The 20826-nt window shown below is 46.4% G+C and overlaps 2 protein-coding genes and 1 long non-coding RNA gene across 4 annotated transcripts in view; 1 reads left to right on the top strand and 2 right to left on the bottom strand.

Annotated features, from left to right (window-relative positions):
* The window catches only part of LOC148757356 (uncharacterized), a 95893-nt gene that overhangs the window by 1361 nt on the left and 73706 nt on the right, over positions 1–20826 (bottom strand). For both annotated transcript variants that reach the window (XR_016021877.1, XR_016021878.1), the window contains exons 4-5: positions 4373–4536; positions 361–526 (exon numbers count right to left, since the gene is read on the bottom strand). This is a non-coding gene — a long non-coding RNA (uncharacterized LOC148757356). The remainder of the gene's footprint in view (positions 1–360; positions 527–4372; positions 4537–20826) is intronic.
* Positions 530–3078, top strand: CCT8L2 (chaperonin containing TCP1 subunit 8 like 2). Its single transcript, XM_019742493.3, has one exon. The coding sequence runs from the start codon at positions 1178–1180 to the stop codon at positions 2822–2824; it is 1647 nt and encodes a 548-aa protein (XP_019598052.2). The 5' UTR covers positions 530–1177; the 3' UTR covers positions 2825–3078.
* Positions 4946–14522, bottom strand: LOC148757357 (uncharacterized). The gene is made up of 6 exons (XM_088799753.1): positions 14518–14522; positions 11224–11567; positions 10393–11090; positions 9397–9610; positions 8074–8157; positions 4946–7983 (listed from the first exon to the last, which is right to left on the bottom strand). The coding sequence occupies exons 1-6, from the start codon at positions 14520–14522 to the stop codon at positions 7964–7966; spliced, it is 1365 nt and encodes a 454-aa protein (XP_088655879.1). The 3' UTR covers positions 4946–7963.

Raw genomic sequence — 20826 nt, 5'->3', positions numbered from 1 at the left:
AAGGGTTTTTTCCAAATGAAAATGAATGGTATTGCTCTTTCCCCTAATCTAACAAATACACTCATCACCTCCAGTTGGCGCTCTGCCTAAGCCTGTGGGACTTGTTCACTGCGTACAAATCCTCCCTCATTGGTCTCTATGTTCCTGTCATCTCTGTATTCCCCATTATATTGAACATAGTAGGTGCTCAATAAATATTTGTTAAACTCAAAAAGAAGCAATCATTCCTCCAATAGGCTCCACATGAGGAAAGTAGGGAGCAAGGGAGAGAGGGAGAATGGAAGGAAGGAACTTAAATTCTAACGGGTGGGGGTGCGGTGGGGGGGGGAGGGTCCCAGCTCCATTCATTTTGGTTTCTACCTTCCTGTCCACTGGGAGGCTGGTCCCATTACTCGTCTGTCTGTTGCTATTTGTCTGTAGGCCAGCATGTTTCCCTCCTTTGTCTTGACCTGCCTTTGCCAGCTCAGTGACATCACTGTCATCGGCAGGCGTTGTCGCACTCTGTGCAGCCTCACACACCTGCAACCTGAACGACAAACAGACCAACAGACACCTTAAGGAACCTGATGAACAGCACAAACAGATAAGGTGGCCAAAGAGGCAAAGCTGACAGATAAGAAAACATGGCTAGTATTACACAGTACTGCACAAGGGAGTAAAACCAACAAAACACTGCTTCCCTCTCACACCAACACAAACAAACAACAGAGGAGCCACAGCTCCATCAGGAATTTGAAGTGGGTGGATATTGTCATCTGATTCACTGTCTTGTCATGGGCTCCAAAGATTCAATGAAACTCTGGGGACTGGCACATATGTGTGTCCATACCTGCTGGACAACCAGGCCTGACTTCTGCCTGCCCACAGGCCCTCCCCAACTAACCATCCTTCTGTGACCTCATTCCCTGCCCCTGGTTCCATGTGCCACTCTGTGACTTCATCAAGATAAGACCTGCTTCAGCTACAAGCTTCCCAGGCCCCAAGAGTCCTTCACAGATCAATTTGGAGAGGGGGGTGGTTTTAGGCCTGAGCTCTCAGCAGGTCATCCCTGCAGCAGGGTCTGGAGCACCTACTTCTCTAGTTGATGGGCTTTTGGCTCCTTTGTCCACTGACCCCTTGAGTAGCTGCTGTTTTGGGAGGTGTCTGCAGCCCGGTGGACTCCCCGTGTCCACAGGCCATGGACAGCAGAAGCTCCTCGGCGCCAGAGCTGCCGGAGCGGCTGTGGCCCTGCCCAAGGGCTCCCAGAGCCCAAGGGCAGCACCTGCTCAGCAGCCTGGCCCCGGCGCACACCCTGGCCAGAGTCATCCGGCCGTGCTATGGCCCCCACGGGCGCCAGAAGCTCCTGGTGACTGCCAGAGGAGACACCGTCCTCACGGGGTATGCCACCGCCATCCTGGGGGCGCTGGAGCTGGAACACCCTGCCGCCCGGCTGCTGCGGGACGCAGCCCTTGGCCACGCTGAGCACACCGGCGACGGCACGGCCTTCGTGCTGCTGCTGGCAGAGGCTCTGCTGGCGCAGGCCGAGCGCTTGCTGCTGGCCGGCCTGCCTCGCGCCCAGCTCCGGGAGGCCTACGCCAGGGCGACCGCAGAGACCCTGGCCCTTTTGCCCTCGCTGGTGATCCGGTCCCTGGGGCCTTTGGAAGACCCGTTTTGGGTCCTCTACTCGGTGATGAATACCCACACTCTGTTCCAGACGGAATACTTAACCACGCTGGTGGCCCACGCCTGCGGGGCTGCCCAGGAGCTGGATGGCAGCTTCCACCCCGAGCGAGTGGGGGTGTGTACGCTGCCGGGAGGACACCTGGAGGACTCCTGCCTGCTCCCGGGACTGGCCATGGCCGGGGAGCCCTGCGGGCAAGTGACCATGGTGCTGAGGGGCGCCAGGGTGGCCCTCTTTGCTTGCACCTTTGGTCTTGCCAATCCAAACGCACCTGCCACCGCCCGTCTGTCTAGTCCTGCTGACCTCGCTAAATTTAGGAAAGGAAGCGAGCAATTGATAGACAAGCAAGTCGCCCAGCTGGCAAGCGCAGATGTCAATGTGGCGGTGGTGTGGGGGGAAGTGGAGGTGAAGACCCTGCTGCAGGCCGACAAGCACGGCATCATGGTGATTCACGTCGGGTCCCGGCGGCAGCTGGTTTACCTGAGTGAGGTCCTGGGCACACCTTTGATGCCTTCCCTGACCCCCCCACTGGAGCCAGGGCGGTGCCAGCGGGTGTACACGCAGGAGCTGGGAGAAGGTTTGGCTGTGGTATTTGAATGGGAATGTCGAGACACCCCTGCCCTCACGCTGGTCCTTCGGGGGCCCACGACTGAGGGGCTGCGGGGGGCAGAGCAGGCTGCCTATCACGGCATCGACGCCTATCGCCAGTTGTGTCAGGATCCCAGACTGCTCCCGGGAGCTGGGGCCACAGAGATGGCACTGGCGACAATCCTCTCAGAGAAAGGAACCAGATTGGAAGGGCCTGACGGCCCTGTCTTCCAGGCATTTGCCCAGGCCCTGCGGTCTCTTCCTGCAACCTTGGCAGACAATGCAGGCCTAACTGTCTCCAACGTGATGGCAGAAATGAATGCTGCTCACCAAGCTGGGGACTTCCTCGCAGGAGTGGGAGACGAAGGGATAATAAATGTGGCCCAGGAGGAGGTGTGGGACACCCTAATCGCCAAAGCCCAAGGACTCCAAGCGGTGGCCGATGTGGCAATCCAGCTCGCCACTGTCGACGAAATCGTAGTGGCCAAGGAAAGTTCCACACGTCAGCCAGACTCGAATCCTAATCCTACAAAGGCAAAGGAACGCCCATCTCCTCTGGGGAAAAAAGTCCCGTAACAAACAAGTAGCAACATCTTCAATAAAATGGGGGTAGCCAAGGAGGGCACGATCACCCAAAGTGCGTATTTGCTTTACTTATTCCCTCCATGTTTGGTACCATTAGAATCCATTTCTTCACTTAAAAATAACACAAAAGACCATAAGATAAAGGTTCTTTTCGTTGATTTACTTCCTTTCAGGCTTTTGGCTCTTTTCATTTCCTGTTTCTCTCCTTTGGAGTCTGTTCCTTTCCTCCAATAAGAGCAGGATCCAATTCTATTAAATATTTTTAAATTGAGTACCTGGGCTTTGTGGATGCAAAAAAAAACGCAGGAATTTCTCCCCAGCTATGTGAGTCTTCCCTGCATGATATTCTAACATGTGTGCATTTCCATCTAGACGTCACTTTAGCATCTGAGAGCATCAGCTCCGGCTTACAGGAGTGGACACTCATTCTTGTGATTATTTGGGAAAAGAAAGGAATATTATTTTAAGGGAAGAAGGAGGAGGAGGAGGAAGAGGAGGAGGAGAAACAGAAGAGGAGGAAGAAAAGGAGAAGAGGAAGGAGAGGAACTGAGGCAAATCAGCGGGGAAGCAGAAATACATTTAAAAAACAAAAAAGCATCCTTGGCATAGATAACAAAAGATAAGAACACACACCTTAGAAATGCCAGAGGGTAAGGGGGGTGGGGGGTGGGGGGTGGGAGATGAGGGTAAGGGGGTTCAAAATATGGTGATGGAAGGAGAACTGACTCTGGGTGGTGAACACACAATGGGATTTATAGATGATGTAATACAGAATTGTACACCTGAAATCTATGTAACTTTACTAACAATTGTCACCCCAATAAATTTAATAAAATAAAATTTAAAAAAAAAAGAAAGAAATACACTAAGGCTGTTCTGCAGGGGAGGGGAGCGCAGCGGACCAGCGTATCTGGGCGGGGCTACAATCATGACTGGATCCGCCCCCGTCTGGCATTAACAGTGAGTTTGAGCAGAGCTTGGAGCTGAGCCTTTTCCACTTGAACCATCCAAGTTACTCTGCCTCTAGGAAAAGAGCAGAACCTAGGGGCAGAATCTAGGAGAAGGGAAGCCGCAATCTCTTAGAATCATAAAAAAATAAATAAATAAATAAAATGACGCTGTAAACATTTGGATAGAGGACCAGATTCAAGAAACAAAGGTCTCATAGCGATATATTAGCTGCAACAAAGCAAAACAAATTTGCAGAGTCCTGACTAGCTGTTAGTGAACACAGGATGGCACGAGGAAGTGTACAGAACTAGACTCTATTACTCATTTAAGACGTATAAAACATTCTTGATGTGTCTCTCCTTGTTTTATCTTCATCATTATATTTTAGTGAATATAACTGCCCTTACTTGTAGTTCTGTAGTCTCACAGTCTTAAATACTGTAACAGTGATAATGATGGAAATAGTTAACTTTTTAAAGCGTTTCAGAAGAACTTTATTTAAATTTTTTAATGATCAAAACTTCACTGAACTCACAATGAATAACATTTTCACATCCAGATCATCGTGAATCTTTTTAAACATCTTACCTGTGTATTCTGCCTCCTGAGCCCACTGGTTCCAGAACCCCAGCATTGCAGAGGCCTCCAGGCAGCTGCGTACGTGGGCTTCCCTCGTGGGAGACACCCAAGCAAGCACTGGACCTGCATTTCCCCTCCAGAAGTCACGATCTGTCAGCCAATCTCAACCTTCCCTGTGTAGGTTCAAAATATTACATGTTTCACATTTCATTTTTACCTTCGTCTTGATCAAAAACCTATTTCAATTTTATTAATGTAATTTGTTTACAAAAGGCATAACCCATTGCAATATTGTTTCATGTGAAAAATAGATGCCAAAACTACTTGCAATTTTTTTTTAACATTGGATTTTAATTTGAGAAGAATCTACACATGCCTTAATTCCTGAAACGAAATGGAAAACATTTAAAAGTGCACACAGATGTGACTGAAATGTAGTCTTTTTTAATTGAGATATAATTGAAATGACATTGTATTTGTTTATCGTGCGTAACATAATGATTTGATATATTGTGTATACTGTAAAATGATCACAATAAGTTTACTTAACATCCATCACCAATCAATTTTTTCTTGTGATAAGAACTTTTAAGATCTACTCTCTTAGCAAACTTCAAATATACAATATACTATTGTTAACTATGGTTACCATGCTGTACATTACATCCCCAAGACTTATAAGTGAAAGTTTGACCTTTTAATTACTTTCACCCATTCCACCCAGTCTCCCCACTCCACCCCAACCCCTGCCTCCACTTCCAGCAACCACTAATCTGTATTCTGCATCTATCAGTTTTTTTCTTTTAGATTTCACATATAATTGGATCATACAGTATTGGTCTTTCTCTGACTTATTTCACTTAGCATAATGTCTTCTATCCTTTTTTCTTTAATCCATGGACACTTAGGTTGTTTCCATGTGTTGGCTATTATAAATAATGCTGCAGTGAATACGGGGGCGCAGATATCTTTTTGAGATAGTGACGTAGTTTTCTTCAGATAAATACCCAGAAATGGAATTATTGACGCATATGGTAGTTCTATTTTTAATTTTTTGAGGAACCTCCATACTGTTTTCCACAGCGATTGCACCAATTTATGTTCCCACCAACAGTTCTCGAAGGTTCCCTTTTTCCACATCCTTGCCCACACTTGCTATTTCTTGTCTTTTTTGGTAATAGCCATTCTAAATGGTGTGAGGTGGTATCTTATTGTGGCTTTGATTTTTATTTCCCTAATAGCTAGTGATGTTGAGCATCTTTTCATATATCTGTTAGCCATTTGTCTGTCTTCTTTGGGAAAATGTCTATTCAGGTCCTCTACCCATTTTTTAATTGGACTGTTTGGGTTCTTTTGCAATTGAGTTATATGAGCTCTTCACTGAAATTTAAAGTCTATTCAGATATTTAGCATCACACCACAAAGGTACAATCCATAGAGACTGATGTGCTAAAGCCATAGTCAGAAATTTCCTATTTCTGTGCAAATTTTTATTTTGCCCTCTGCTATGACAGGCACTATGCAGTAGTAGAGAGTGAGACTATTATAGCAATATTAATGTAATAAATATTTATTAAGAGAAAATATTCCTACTTGCCTTGTTACATTTTACTTCATTTTCAATTATATTAAAATTCTTAAGTATAATTGCTTTTCTCCTCCCTCCCACATTTTATTTTCTGTGTGTTGTTTCTTCCACTGGTTTATTGCAGACCCCTAATCATATATTTCTCACCCATTTCTTTGCCCATGGTTTCTACTTTACCATCAGGTCCTACGGGTTCTCATTACAGGGAATAATTAATCCTCATCGCCTTTTATTTTGTCTATGGCTTCTTGAAATATCCGCTCAACCTTATTCTTTTCCATCTTGGATAAGTTTATTGTTCCTGGCAGTTTCAGGAAGATAATTCCCTATTTTCTCCCCAAGATGTGGATTTCCTTTTCTTAAATTAAATTTCTCTTCTTTAATTTGTTTTTCATTCTCTCCTGACCTCTTCAGCTTTTTACTTTCATACAGTTTTTCCTTTTATCTACTGAACCCACACATACTCTTATTTTGCACTTAATCAAATAATAGGCTTCTAGAAGTGCTGATAGTTAAAGTTTTCCTCTCATTCTGCGTTAACAGTGGAGAGTTCTGGAAGTAAATGTAACTATATTTCAAATCCTAGTGGGGTTCAGTGGCTTTATTACTGCAATTTGAACAATATTAAGGGCCAAGCCAGTGTTAAGAACTACCCAGGTCCCAGAGTTCAACTTTGTCAACAGACAAGGAATCTCAATCAGGCAAACTTGCCACTTGGAAATATTAGAAATTAGATGGAAGGTTGCTGGGAAAGACAAGGGCCACATGCTTCCATTTGCTACAGCATCTGACCCGGGACACATGGTAGCTGATCAGCCTATTGAATGGATGGATGGATGAAAGAATGAATGAATGAAGCCAGTTTGAAACCTCATGGAATGGTGTGGGACTGTGAAAATACCCCACTCAGACTTCCTGCTACACAGAGGGTAGTTCACTAAGCACCTGGCTTTGAAACCCACCGCCACATTCCTTGGAAGGGAATTTGGGCTCCAGCACTTGGGTTAGCCTGGCCAAAAGCATCTCAGAGCTGCAGACCTTACTCCCCATTTGGCGCCCCCACCTCCCCTCCCTAGGGATCAGATCTCTTTGCTTCCTCCAACGCCCTCCTCTCCCTTCCCTCATAGATATTTCCTCCTATAAATCTCCCACAGGACAATCCGGTCTTGGTATCTAATTTGCAGAGGACCTGAACTAACACTGAAGGGGTGAGCCATGAATAAGATGACGGAACAGGCTGCTCTTCCTCACACACTTAGCCTCTCATGGGACTGGCTTTCCTCTTCGAAAAAGTCACTCAAGGAAAGATAACTTCAATTTATAACCAACTACCACACCCTCCCTCCCACCCTCAGAGCCACTCCCTACTGCAATCCCTAAAGGTGGGGCCAGGGCCACACCTGAACTGCAGCCTTACACCTTCCCCAGCTCACCTAACAAGAGTGCGTGCAAACACACACACACACACACACACACACACACACACACACACACACACTTTGCCCTTTCTCGAGTGTTACTCATTTTAGGAGCCAAGTAAACTTATTCCTTGAATCTATTCTCCCTTTCTCCTCTTAATAAGGCATTATCACTACATTAATAAACAATAAGAATCAATGCCTTGCACAAGAAGGGCATTTTAGTTACTTTCCCAAACCCTCTGTAGAACCATTACGTCATTTGATCCACATAATAACCATGAGTGTACACGGAACCAGTAGCATCAGCCCCACTTCACAGAGGAAGCAACTGAGACCCAGACTAATCAATCCCTGCAGGTGTGAGTTTCCAAGTTCAATGAAGTCTTGAAGTCTTTGACCTGAGGCCTTGTCCACTTCTAAAATGGTATGATTTCCAAAATTTGTCTGAAATCCTAAAGCTAGTTGTTAGTGGTTGATGAGGGCCCTGCGATGGACGGCCTGTGCTGCCAACAGCCTGGCTACCACTTACCAGCTGTCCCTCCTTACCATGCCATGTGCTGGTTACTTACAGGGGCACGGATAAATACCCACTCAGCATCCACCGCAACCTCCTGTCGAAAACATTTCGATTTTAGTTCCACACACACTTATCAGGAGCCAACCCCACGCCTGCTCCAAGGACATGTCCAGGCCGGTTTAACCTGATTGACACTCTCCATTCTCCTGGCCACAGTCACTGGCCTGGGCTCCAATGGCCCAACCAGGGTGAGCTGGAGGCTTCTGGCCTGGAATGCAAGAACAGAGGTGCACTCTCTCCTGCTGGACATAAATTAGGAAGCATTAGGAAATACTGCTCCCAGCAGCCTTTCTGTGGCCCCGGGGAGAAGCTACAGGATTCTTGTTTAAGCTGATGGTCAAGATCCCTAAAACTGTGACAGGCAGATAAGGTGATTGAGACCCAGAGAGTTGTTACCAGACTCAGCCAGGCTCACACTGACTGGGGCGGATAGGACTAGATTTCAACTTTCCAGCAACTGACCTGGGTTGTCTTGGCCTCAGCAGGTAGAGAATGCATTCCTGCGCAAAGATGCCTGAAAGATGAGACAGTTCTAGCTGCTGAACAGAGAGCCCCAGGAGAATGTGTAAGGGCGAGGAAGGGGGAACTAGAAGGGGCTTCATTCTGTTCTGCTTTCTCCCTCAAGTAGAACGGATGACAGGAGCCCAGCTGGACAAGATTGGTGACTCTGAACCGGAACTCCTTCCCTTCCCCCACCCTAACCTTCAGAAAGCAACACCCTTAAGACTGCCCTGGAGGAAGAAGGCACTCCCTGCCAAGTATTCTGCCCACCTGGGGTCAGGGTGCGGGCAAGCCACTGCCAACTACTGGAATAGCTGAAAAAGAGGCGGGCAAAAGGTGGCCTTGGGACAACAAGTCTTCTTTCCTCACTTTCCTTGTCAAAGAACAGCTAGACACAAAGCACACAAATCAAGAAACACTAAGTATTTACAAGGAAAATAGCTATTTTCCCAACTCTCTTACTTACAGGTGTGTATATACAATGTTGACAGAATCAGACTTGCAGGACAGTTTGGTTAGTCCATTTGATCACAGCTAATGTACCATTCATTGATTCACCAAGGATTTATTGAATACCTACTTTGTGCCCTGAAGACACACCTCTAGGGAGAGAAAAAAAAAAGCACAGAAAAGGCCGCTGTGTCCAAGAGATCACATGTTAATGGTGGAGGGGAGGTGAAGGGAAATAGATCTCAACAAATAAACACGAGGATTTCAAACTGTGCTCATGCTCTGAAGGAAACAACAGGATGATATGATAGAAAGTAACGGGTCAGGTAGGAGGGGTTCTACTTTAGATACAGTGGCCGACGTGCCTCCCTGGGGTGATGTATGAGCTGAGCCATGTGAGGAGTCTGAGGAAAAGCTGCTCCCTAACAGGTCAGGAAACAACAGCAAACGCAGAAGCCTTGTGAAAACCTTCTTGGCAGAAAGACGGTCAGCGTACCTGGAGGGCAGCGGGCAGACGCCGGCGGGGCCTGAGGGATCAGGCCGGGCTTTGGCGACCACGGTGGGGGCTCAGTGAGGACCCCTGTGCCCGGCGGGGGTGCAGCTAGGTCTGCCGTTCTCGCCCACACGTTCCACAGCCATGATGGCGTCCCCTGAGGGACCTCGGTGGAGTCTGTCCTGGGTTCAAGTTTGAGATCTGTCACTTTAATGACCTTGAAAAAGCAACATGAGTTTCCTCATTTAAATAATCGAGGGTTTTTCATTTTTTTGAAGCCAAAACACTTGTATGGGGATTAGCTCTAAACCTCAGCCTTATTAATCCATTTGTCCTTACAGTCAAAAGCAGCCATTTACAAAACTAGCACAAATTAAAAAACACCCAGAGCTTAAATTGTTAGAAGAACAATACTACATAAACAATCGATCTAAGTGAATCCCCCCGGAAAAGCTGATTGTGTTGCTGGGACAATCAACTTTGTCATCAGTCTCACGTGGCCCTTCAACTCCATCTTGACCCCGGGTCTGGGTGGATGTGGGGCCTCGGGCTCATTTTCCGTTTCAAAACCCCCGAGCAATCACCTTCAACATCGATATTTGTCACGTTTATCCCCGCTGTCCCCTGGCTGTGCTGGGAGGTCCGTGCCCCTCGGCTGAGCTCAGGGCGGCAGGGAGGGAGGGAACCGAGCGAGCAGGGCGGGGAACGCGACAAGCGCCGAGGGCCTTCCACACCGGACGCCGCGGGGAAACCCACAGAAGGCTTTCGCGGCCTCGTATTTCAGGGAAGGACGGAACCTGCGAGGTGACGCAGAGAAGAGAAAAGGGGCAGGAAGCGAGCGTGTGGGCCGCACTGGACACCGAGCCCAAGGCTCAGGAGAAGCCGGGAGCGCGGGGTGCAACCGGCTGGGGGCTAAGGCTCCTAGAGCGGCGGAAGCAGGGCAGGGACTGAGGCATAGAGGAGACGGTAAATACTGGGAGTGAAGAAGAGGCGACGGACCAGGGAAGGACGAGAGAGGCCGGCGGCCGAAGATGCCCGCAGGACCCGCGAGCGGAACAGCCAGCTGAGCTCCGCTGCCCAAGAGGGGCCGCGGAGGGGCAGGGCGCTGGGCGCGAGGCCAATGGGAGGGGGAGCCAGGCGGGCGGGCGGGGCGGGGCACTGGGCGGAAGGCCAATGGCAGGATGAGCCAGGCGTGGGGCGGGGTGCCCGGCGCGAGGCCAATGGGGGAATGAGGCGGGCGGGGCGCCAAGCGTCTGCAGACCAATGGGAGAGCCTGCGCGGGGGCGAAGGGCGGGGGAATGAGGCGGGCGGGGCGCCAAGCGTCTGCAGACCAATGGGAGAGTCGGCGCGGGGGTAAAGGGGCAGGAGGTGAGAGAACCAATGGGAGGCCGAGCCGGAGGAGGAGCCGAACGCCAGGCTTCGAGTGTGCCAATGAGAGGCCGAGCCCGGAAGACCAGGCGGCCATCGGGCCGAGCGTCCAGAGAGGGACCCGGAAGGCGGTGGGGGTGGGGAGCCGCGCTGACGACCTGTCAAATCCACTTTGGGACGAACTAGGTCACGCGCCTCCCCGACCCAGAAGGCCCCCGCCCCCCGAGGCCCGGCGAGTGGCCCGCGGGCCCGGCCGGGCTGCTTCCTCTTCCTGCCGGCGGTGGGGGCGGGGCGGGGGGCTCGGACACCTGCCTCCCCGGCCGGGCGGCCTCACGCCGGCTCCCGCGGGCGCCGCTCCCAGGTGCGCGGCCGCGCGGCGTCTCTGTGCCAGCCAGGCCCACCGCGGCTCCGCAGACGCGAGTCTGCCCCGCGCCGCCCTTCGCTGCTGAGGACCCCCCACACCCACGGCCGCCCTCACGTCACCCGTTCGGGAGGGACCGTGGGCCTGACCCCGCGGGCCCGCGTTGGCGGAAGCCGGCCGATTGGCCGGCGCACTACTTGGCGCGGAAGGAGCGCGGAGGGATCCGTAAGGACCGCGACGTCGGCGGGTTGGTGGCCCCGAGCCGCGCCGCGGGTGCGCCGAGTGGAGCCGGGCCCGGCGCCCCAGTCGCCTGCGTCCACGGGGGGAGGACCGGCGTGTGTCGCTGGGCGGCGGGCGGGCTCTGGAGGACGGAGGACGGCGCTCTGTCTCGGCGTCACTCCCGGGTGGGAGGCCGGCGCTGTCCCCGTCCTTCCAGCCCTGGTCCCTGCGTGAGCTCGGGCACGGAGGCCTCTCATTGTTTCCAGGCGCGTGAAGTGAAATAAAAGCTCCAGTGCGAGGGCAGCGTGAGTCCAGGTCCCGGGATTGCACGTTTCCTGCGACCTCATCGTGTGGGATTTACACCCTGCGTTTCTTCCGCTTGGATCGCGCGTCCGAAGCGCTTCAATATGGATCCGTGACAGCGCTGCGTCTCGGGCCTCAAAATGGATGTCGGCGCACAGCCTCCACCTGCCTCGGCGACCCCACGCCCGTGTGCGACGCCGGCCGTTGTTTCTCTGCACATTTGCTGAGGACGTTTGCACTGAGTGGCAGTCAGTGTAATAGCTTCTGTTTACTTTTTACTACTGGGCCTTCAAATTGTTCATTTCCCCCAGAACCAAGTGATGCAGTGACAATGAGCAACTAACTGCTCTACTCTTCTCCTAACTGTACACGATCTAAGGGTAAAACGTACATTCAAAATGCTAAAATTTTAACGCTAAATTTTTATTTTTGACATAGTAATTATTTGAAGTTTCTTTGCAATATTACACTGAAATGGAACAAATAAACCTTTCATTTTCATTCAAATAAGACTTCTTTAAATATTTCTTGAATATATGCAAGCACTGTGCTCATTTTTATTACTTTACTAAATGCATACTCATCAGTAAAAGAATTTTATTTCGTTTTGAAATCCAGCCTTTAAATGGCATTTTAGCTGCGGTATTGGGAAGAAAACAACATACTATATCATCTATGTACAGAAGGTATAGATGAGAGAATTTTTTATGGGAAATTTATGAGAAACGTCATCAAGAAAAAACTGCATAGTGAAAAATTAAAATGTCCTTTACATTCAACGTACATGAGCTTACTCATTAATTAGCAGTAGCATTGTAGTACTCGGACTACCAGACTGTGTTTCCCCGAAAATAAGACTGGGTCTTATATTAATTTTTGCTCCAAAAGACACACTAGGGCTTATGTCCAGGGGACGTCATCCTGTAAAATGCTAGGGCTTATTTTCCAGTTAGGTCCTATTTTCGGGGAAACACGGTACTTACTACTCAATATAGTACTATCAATAAAAGGCTGGAGTAGACATCCAACCTTTTTTATAAAGATTAAAATCGAACAAAACACACCTGAAACTAAAAAAAAAAAAAAGGAAAAAAAAAAAGAAAAAGAAAGAAATCGAACTAAAAGATCTTTATAAGTTTTATGAGAGCCAATTCCTTATTGCCAGCTAATTTTCCAAAGGGAGGACGTAATTGTCCTGCTTTGTCCAATTGGCAACCCAACAGTGTTAGAAGCTCTTAGCCCGGATTTGGGCTATTAAAAAAGTAATATCTTTCTTATTCCAAAGGTTCTGTTATCAATTCCAAATAAAAGTTGTTTTGTTGTTGTTGTTTTTGTCACCCTTTTAATGTTAATGCTAAGAAGACAATAAAACCACAAATGTTTTTCTGCAACAAATAAATCACAAGATTGTCAATAACAAAGTCAACATGAGAATGAATTATATAGCCTTTACAAAATTTGCATGCCAGAATTTAGCCACCAGATATATTCCATTAATAAGTAAATCTGGAGATTTTAAAATTTAAACAAAATTCAATATTAAAACAATCAGTTTACTACTTTGAGTATATTTTCACTCCTTTAACAAACAGTAGAAAACAGCATTTCTTAAAGTTAGGGTTTTGATATGTCACATCCTTTTTTTAACTTGTAATTTCATAAGCTAACTCCTTCCATTTCCCTCCTCAAATATAAAAATTAGACACATTCTGCCTTAATTATTTCTTCTGTTGTATCTCTGCTAGCAAATCTTCTAGGATAAATTTGGGAAATTAATTACCTTTATAAATGGAGTTACTGTTTTGCCTAAACACTTCATGTGTAATTCCCTCCTGTAAGGAGGAGTTTTATAATTCCCGACCAAAATGTCTTGGCACAGTTTCATTTCTCAATTGGTAGTGTACTTCCTGGACGAGAAGGAAAGAGCAGGCAAGGGAGGAGGGTGGGTGGCTTTATCCCAGGGTAAAGTCATCCTTATGGCAGCTCAGCCTGGGCTGTGTGACTAGAAATTCAACTTGGCCCAAAAGGGGTAAGAGATTCTGTGAATGGGAAATAAATATGCGTTGAGTTAGAGGTGGCAAACCAGTGGTTCACAGATGTATTTTGTTTGCCTCTCACAATGTTTGGAAATTTTTAAACTAGTTTCCAAGATTTAAAGAAATGGGAGACTTCAGGGAAGAAAACACAACTGCTTCTGTTGAAACTTAGAGAGCTACAGCTGCTGTCTTGCCTGGTTACACGCTGCTATAGCCTACTAGCTGCTGCCCCCTTTAGTTAGGGTGTACACTCTTTACATCCGAGTCAATGCAATTGTTTATCTCAGCCACCTAGCCACGGGATGCTCCTGTTTGGAATACCCTCTAGGGGATTATAGGTTATATAAAATCGTGCAAGACTTCATCACAGAGAGAAGTTAGACTTTGGAAGGAGAGATGATCTTGGGTTTTTGTTCTAAATAAATATGATGAGCTCAGACATGGAAAGTTATTGGAATGACAGATGGTAGCAACATGTATCCATTATGTCTCTTATCAGTAAGTGCCCAGGCACAAGAAAAGATCAGGTTATATCAAAGTGAAAATTTGAATATAAAATGGAAATAATGTTTTTGTGCTACATTTTCCACTTAGAAAGTCATTGCCTTGATTCACATGAATGTCACTGGAAGTCTGGAATAATAGAACCTAGGAATAGTTAGCAACTGTGAAAGACTGTGCAAGAGGAGGGATTCCCCAAAGGGCTACAATAACAATCGTGACGATGATGATGGTGATATCCTGACATTATTGAGCAATAACTATGTGCTAGACATTGTTCTAAGTGCTTTATTTGAACTATGTCACATTATTATATTTTAGTTTCATATTTGTTACCTCATCTTCCGTTTCTTCCTTTTCTTGTAGCTCCCTTGATTCGTCTAAAACCCAGGCATGAGGTCAGGGCTATCATTCGCTGTGCCTTTGCATGACACTAATCTTTGGTCATTATTGGTCCTACAAGTGCCCAGATGTTCTTTCTTTCCTGCCTTCCCCTGACTATATCCCAGGCTTGTCCTCTCTTGGGCCTCTTGCTATCATGGTCTGTGTGTCATTTCCTGTTGGCATTAGACTTCTCACCTCAGTGAGAAATATTCCCTTTCTAGGGCGGTGAAGAGAAAGAATCAGCCAAGACTGAGGCAACAAATGTAGTAGGAAGAAAAAAGGATGAAAGAGAAATAAGATAGCACGAAAGGACAGATAAATGAAGAGAGACACAGAAACAGTCACCAGCCACCCTTTCCTCCCTGGTCAACGTCATCATCAAAATCAACAACAAAACCCTGAGAACAGCAGCACGCTAGGAAAGTTCCCAAGTTTGTATCCAGATGGATTATGTGATTGTTGCAAGTGTAAAGGAATGCTGCAATTTTGCAACGTTATATTCATTTTAAGTAAATGTATTTTGTATACATTTATTTAATACTGAGACAAAGTTTACTTTGAACTAGGAAAGTTTAAATGTGTACTTTCATATAATAGAATGTTTACAAGTTTTAATAAAATGGCCCAATACCACATTAGATAAAGAAAAAGCAAAAAATAAATATAAAAACATTGAGGAGTTAAAATATTGTTTCAGATTTTTAATTGATGAAAGTGTTATAAAAACATATTACTTAAGAGGCTAGGAGAAAATACAGCAAAACAGTAGTGATCCTGGATTTCCAAAATTTTCCTAGTGATCATAAAGTATTTATATGTCAGAAGAAGATAGAATAAGATCCAGGGGAAGGGAGGACTGAAAATCAAGCTGAGAAGGTATTTATTATCAGCTCCACCAAAGAAACTAACAGCTACAGATGTTACCATCTACAGATTTCAAAAATGTTTTCCAACAATCTCCCGGGGACTGCGCAAGAGAGGACAGATGGCTGAGCAGAACCCACTCCCAGTGCTTGAAAAGCAGCTCTCAGTACATGTCAGACTGCTGCCCCGTCTGTGAGACCAGCTTTGAGCAGAGGATGGCATATGCGTATAACATCTTCCCCTACTCACCTCTTATCAGTCACCCACTTCCATGGAGTGAGGATAAATAGAGCACCTAAGAAGTTATAATAGTGTGCTGGGGCTGCAGTAACAAAGTACCACAGACAGCGCAGTGTAAACAACAGAAATTTATTTTCTCACAATTCTGGGGCCAGAACTCTGCGGTCAAGGTGTCTGTTGGGTATGTTTCTTCAAAAGTCTTTCTCCTTGACTCGTGGATAGCTGCCTTCTTGCTGTGTCCTCACCTGGTCTTTCCTCGGTGTGTCTGGGTCCTAATCTCTCTATAAGGACGCCAGTCTTATTGGAATAGGACCCACCCATATGACCTCATTTTAACCTAATTCCTATTTAAAGACCCTACCTCAAAATACAGTCACATTCTGAAGTACTAGAGGTGACACAACGTAGCCCGTAACAGAAGGTGAGGGGCTGATTAGAGAAGGTGATTCTTCGAATGAGGCAATATTTATTAAGATTATCTTTGACTCAGAAAGATGGATGTTAGCTTACTGGGTTACCAGTAAGGGAAGTGGTGTGACAGAACAGTGAACAGTTTTCAAGAGGAAAGAAGGAAAGCTTTGGTTAGAGTAGAACTACTAAAATTGTAGTTAGCTATATTTTTAGAAACTTCTGGCCAGTTTTCTCTATTTAAATTTACAGGATTGAATAAAACCATTTCCTTTCCCTCCCCCCTTTCTTCTGCCTCCCCCACCCCCTCTGGTTCAAGCCGTTGTTTCTCAGTCTAGTTGTAGGACACAGCTCCCTGGCCCGTGCTGGTGTTATGAGCCTTGCGCCCCCCACCCCCCCACCCCCCACCCAGGCAGTCAGTCGCCAGCTCATGGCAGCTCTCACCAGCTGCTCACCACTCACACTGGCCACTGGCTGCTCATCGCAGCACACAGCAGCCCACTCCAGCACTCCGCAGCCCACGGCAGCTCAAACCTCCAGCTGCTCATGGCAGCCCAGCTCTTTGGTTGTTCATAGTCTTAACTGTCGAGGGCGGAGCTCACTGGCCCATGTGGGAATCGAACTGGTGACCTCGGCGTTAGGAGCACAGTGCTCCAACCACCTGAGCCACCGGGCCAGCCCAATAAAACCATTTCAAGGCCTACCTCTAAATAGGTCTTTCCAACAGGATCATGAAAACTTACCTAAATGATTATTAGAACTGAAGAAGGTAAGAAAATAGCCAATCTGTTAAATATCCTATATGAGCTTCTTAATACTTTCTTTTATTTAAGGTACGTATGTAAATGGCATCACGCTTACCTGGGAGCTCCACTAAAAAGTAAACTGATACCACCAGCCAACAACTGCTTTTAAAGAACTAATGTCTATATGTCTGAGTGTAAATAAACACTACACAGCCTCAGATTTTTCTTGCATTAACTCTATTAAAAGATGACGTAGAGTCTTAGGAAGGTAAAATTGAAAAAATTAGGACAAATATAGCAAAAACAAATAACCGCAAGAAAACAAATTCCAACCTGCCTTAGCTTTTTCTACAATAAGAGAATTTTGAATTTCAGCCAAAGAATTCTCCAGTTCATTTTGGAGTAGGCTCCAGTCCCTTTTGGAAAAGGTGAGGGTACGTATAATGAATAAATAATATCACCACATTTTACCTCAGTAGAAAAAAAAAAACTTGCATGTGCAAGCGACAATCTCTTCCTTGTTTCAATATTAAATTGCTTAGTTGGACTAAAACAAACTAAAAAAAAAAACTGCTTGGCATTTGTATCAGTATAAACTCAAAGGAAATCAACCAATCAGCAAAAGCTAAAGAACACTGACTTTCTCTTCTACTGGATTCTTTTTATGTAGGCTTCATGCGAATTACACTATTTGGGGAAAGCCCTGAGGCACAGAAAGCTCACAGGAAACTGGCCTGAATTAGGTCCCACACCTCCAATGTGACTGCACCTGGAGACAGGGCCTTTGGGAGGTAACCAAGGTTAAACGAGGTCACAGGGTGGACCCAGATCCAGTAGGGTTAGTGTCCTTACAAGAAGAGACACCAGAGAGCTCACTTTGTCCCCACCATGTGAGGATTCAGCAAGAATGCACACTTCTGAAAGCCAGGAAGTGAGCTGTCACCTGAAACCAATCAGCTGGCACCTTGATCTCCCACTTCCCAGACTCCGCACCCGTGAGAAAGTAAATGTCTGCTGTGGAAGCCTCCTGGTCTGCGGTACGGCAGCCCAAGCTGACTGACACAAGTGGCCTGTCCAAACACCTGGCTGTCTCCTTTTCATCCTCCAGGTCTTTACCTGGATGACCTCTTCATTACCTTCTTTTCTGAAGAAAGTACACCCAATCCCCCCTGGCTAAAATAAGCCCCCGTCTTTTTCTGTCAGAGGACCTTTTCAAATGCATCCATCTCGGTCCGTATTTATTCTGGTTATTCATTTAGTGTTGATTTGCACTCGCACTAGGAAGAAGGATTCGTGGCCCTCTGCCATATCCCCACCGCAGAGCAGGAGGCGGGCACAGCGCACAGCAGGCAACACGGGGAAGTGGGCCTGACTGAGGACTTTTTTAGTTTTCTAGTCATAAGGAAGAAAGGGGATCTATTAAGTGAGGAAAACAGCAAGTATTTCTAATGTACGTTAGGCAGTTATCCTATTAATTCAGTAAGTCGAGGCCATCTTGAATTTGTTCTTTGTTTCATTCAAAACAGGCTCAGACTGGATATAAAAGGGAAACTGCTCAGAGACTGGTCATACGTTACACTTGTTAATAGATGATGATGGTGAACACACAGTGTGTGACAATTTGCCATTCCTTGGGAAAAGGGTTCAGAGCTTGGATTCTCTAATCTGGATTTCCCCGTAGCTAGTTGTGTGACCTTGGGCTAATTATGTCCCACTTTGTTTTGTTTTGTGTAAAATTTTTATTTATTTTAAGTGTGTTTTTCCAGGACCCATCAGCTCCAAGTCAAGAAGTTGTTTCAATCTAGTTGTGGAGGGCGCAGCTCACAGTGGCCCATGCAAGAATCGAACTGGCAACCCTGGTGTTACGAGCATCGTGCTCTAACCAACTGAGCTAGCCGGCCGCCCCACGTACCACTTTCCACACTTTAATTTTCTCTTTGGCAATATGAGATGACCTACCTGCTCAACACACTTCTCAGGGCTTGGGTGGGAGTGGGGATGCTTAAAACAAGGTAACAGGGTTCTAAAATCTTGTAGCAAATTTAACCCAGGTGGATTAAAAGTCTAGGTCAATATGAGCCAGTACTGAAATCTGAACCTCGTTATCTGGGTCCCAGAGAAAGGGCACAAATGTCCCTTTGGATGACAGATGTGGATCGGGTACTTTCATTTCATGGTTGCATCCAGGTCAGCCTTCGGCCAAGCTGACTTACAGGTATTTGTCTATTTTCAGCCGTGACTGGCTTCACTCACAATCATTACACAGGCAGAGTTGGCTTTTATGACCCCAGGTACCCAAAAGGTGCTCCTTTGCCCCTCCAGAGGGTGAAGAAGTGGCCAGGAGGCCTCCTTCTCTGTGGTCAAAGATCACACACTCCTTTCAGAACCCGGTCCCTTCAGATACTCCCCGAGCAGAAAATTAATAAAGGCATTTGCCCATGAAGAAATCACTTTGTAAAAATAATGATGGCAGCATCTGATGCCAATTGGGCCACACCCTCCAACACAGTAACAGGAGAGTTCGCAGAGAGTGGGAGGGAGAGGCTCTGTTTAGTGAGGGGTTAGTGAACTCACTGCACAGCTAACCGAGCCTTACAGACCAGTGTTTTCTCAAATAGAAGTGAGTTCTGATCTCCATGATCAAGCCCCGGAACTGGTTGGATTTCCATTCACTCTGCTTCTGAGAGATGACTTAGTTCCGCTTGAGTCCTAGCCTTTTCTGGCCAATGTACCTGGCAGTCTGCACAATCAATTCCACACCTGCTATAACAGACAGTATTCTTTCTAAGAGAGGGTGCAATGTTCGGGGAAAGACAATGCAGGATAGAGACCAAAGTGATCCAGGTTGGGAAATTAATTATGTAAGTGTATAATTCACTGCTTTCTACTTTCTACTTTCCTAACATACTAGTAAAAATCCTCAAAATGAGTGAGTAAGTAGTAGATTAAGGGAGGGAGGAAGGAAAAAAAGAAGGAAGGAGGGAGGGAAGAAAGGGACCCTCTTTGACCCCTGCTATTCACCTCTGGGTAATTATTTCCATTTCAGAATATGGAACAAGATCTTTCCATTTTTCCCATAAAGCTAGAAATCCAGACTTTGTGATACTTCCAGATTCTGTTTTCAAAACACTGTGACATTTGATATAGTCCATGGAGGCTTTGCAACTCTGACTTACACCGACAATTTAATAATGGAAGTGTAGCTAGAAGTAAATATTCATCCTTGTTTGTCGTGGTGGCAGGAATGACACACAACATTATCTCATCTATAAACTGACAAATGCAATCCACAGAAACAAAGAGGCTCACTTCAGGAGTTCATAAAATCATTCACTTTTTTAGAGATGGGTCTACCTACCTTCTCACTTTACAGAAGCAAAAACTGACGTCCAGAAAAGTTAAGTGAGTTATACAACTTTAAAAAGATGAAACTAAACAAACACTTTGTGGAAAGGCAGTGCAGTGTGTCCAGAGTAAGGATTTGGAAAATCAGCGGGACAAGGCTTGCTCCCTTTTAGGCTGTGTGACCGTGAGGAGATTGCTTTAACTTATTTAAATTTACTCTGATAATCTGTAAAATAGAATAAATGTATCTATGAATTGCTATGCACTGAATGTTTGTGCCCCTCCCCCAACACATTCATATGTTGAAGTCCTAACCCCCAATATGATGGAATATTAACGCCTTTGGGAGTTAATTAAGTCATGAGGGTGGACCCCTCATGAGTGGGATTCGTGCCCCTAAGCAGGGGACCGAGCGCTCCTTTGCTCTTTCTACCAGGTGAGGATACAGCCAGAAGACCGCCACCCACAATCCGGGAGAGGGCACCCTGACCTTGGACCTCCAGCTTCCAGAACCGTCAAAGCCACCCAGTGTGTGGTACTTTGTTATAACAGCCCAAACTGACGAAGACCTATACGAATTAGGTTCTTGTCTAAATGGAATCATATGCTGTGTGTAAGATTACTGGCACCACTAACTATTAGCTATTATTGCTGAGCT

This window comes from Rhinolophus sinicus, chromosome 8 (assembly GCF_057876585.1).
Source record: "Rhinolophus sinicus isolate RSI-liver-muscle chromosome 8, RSI-T2T, whole genome shotgun sequence".
In the NCBI taxonomy this organism is placed as follows: domain Eukaryota; kingdom Metazoa; phylum Chordata; class Mammalia; order Chiroptera; family Rhinolophidae; genus Rhinolophus; species Rhinolophus sinicus.
This window is presented reverse-complemented; position numbering and strand designations above follow the sequence as displayed.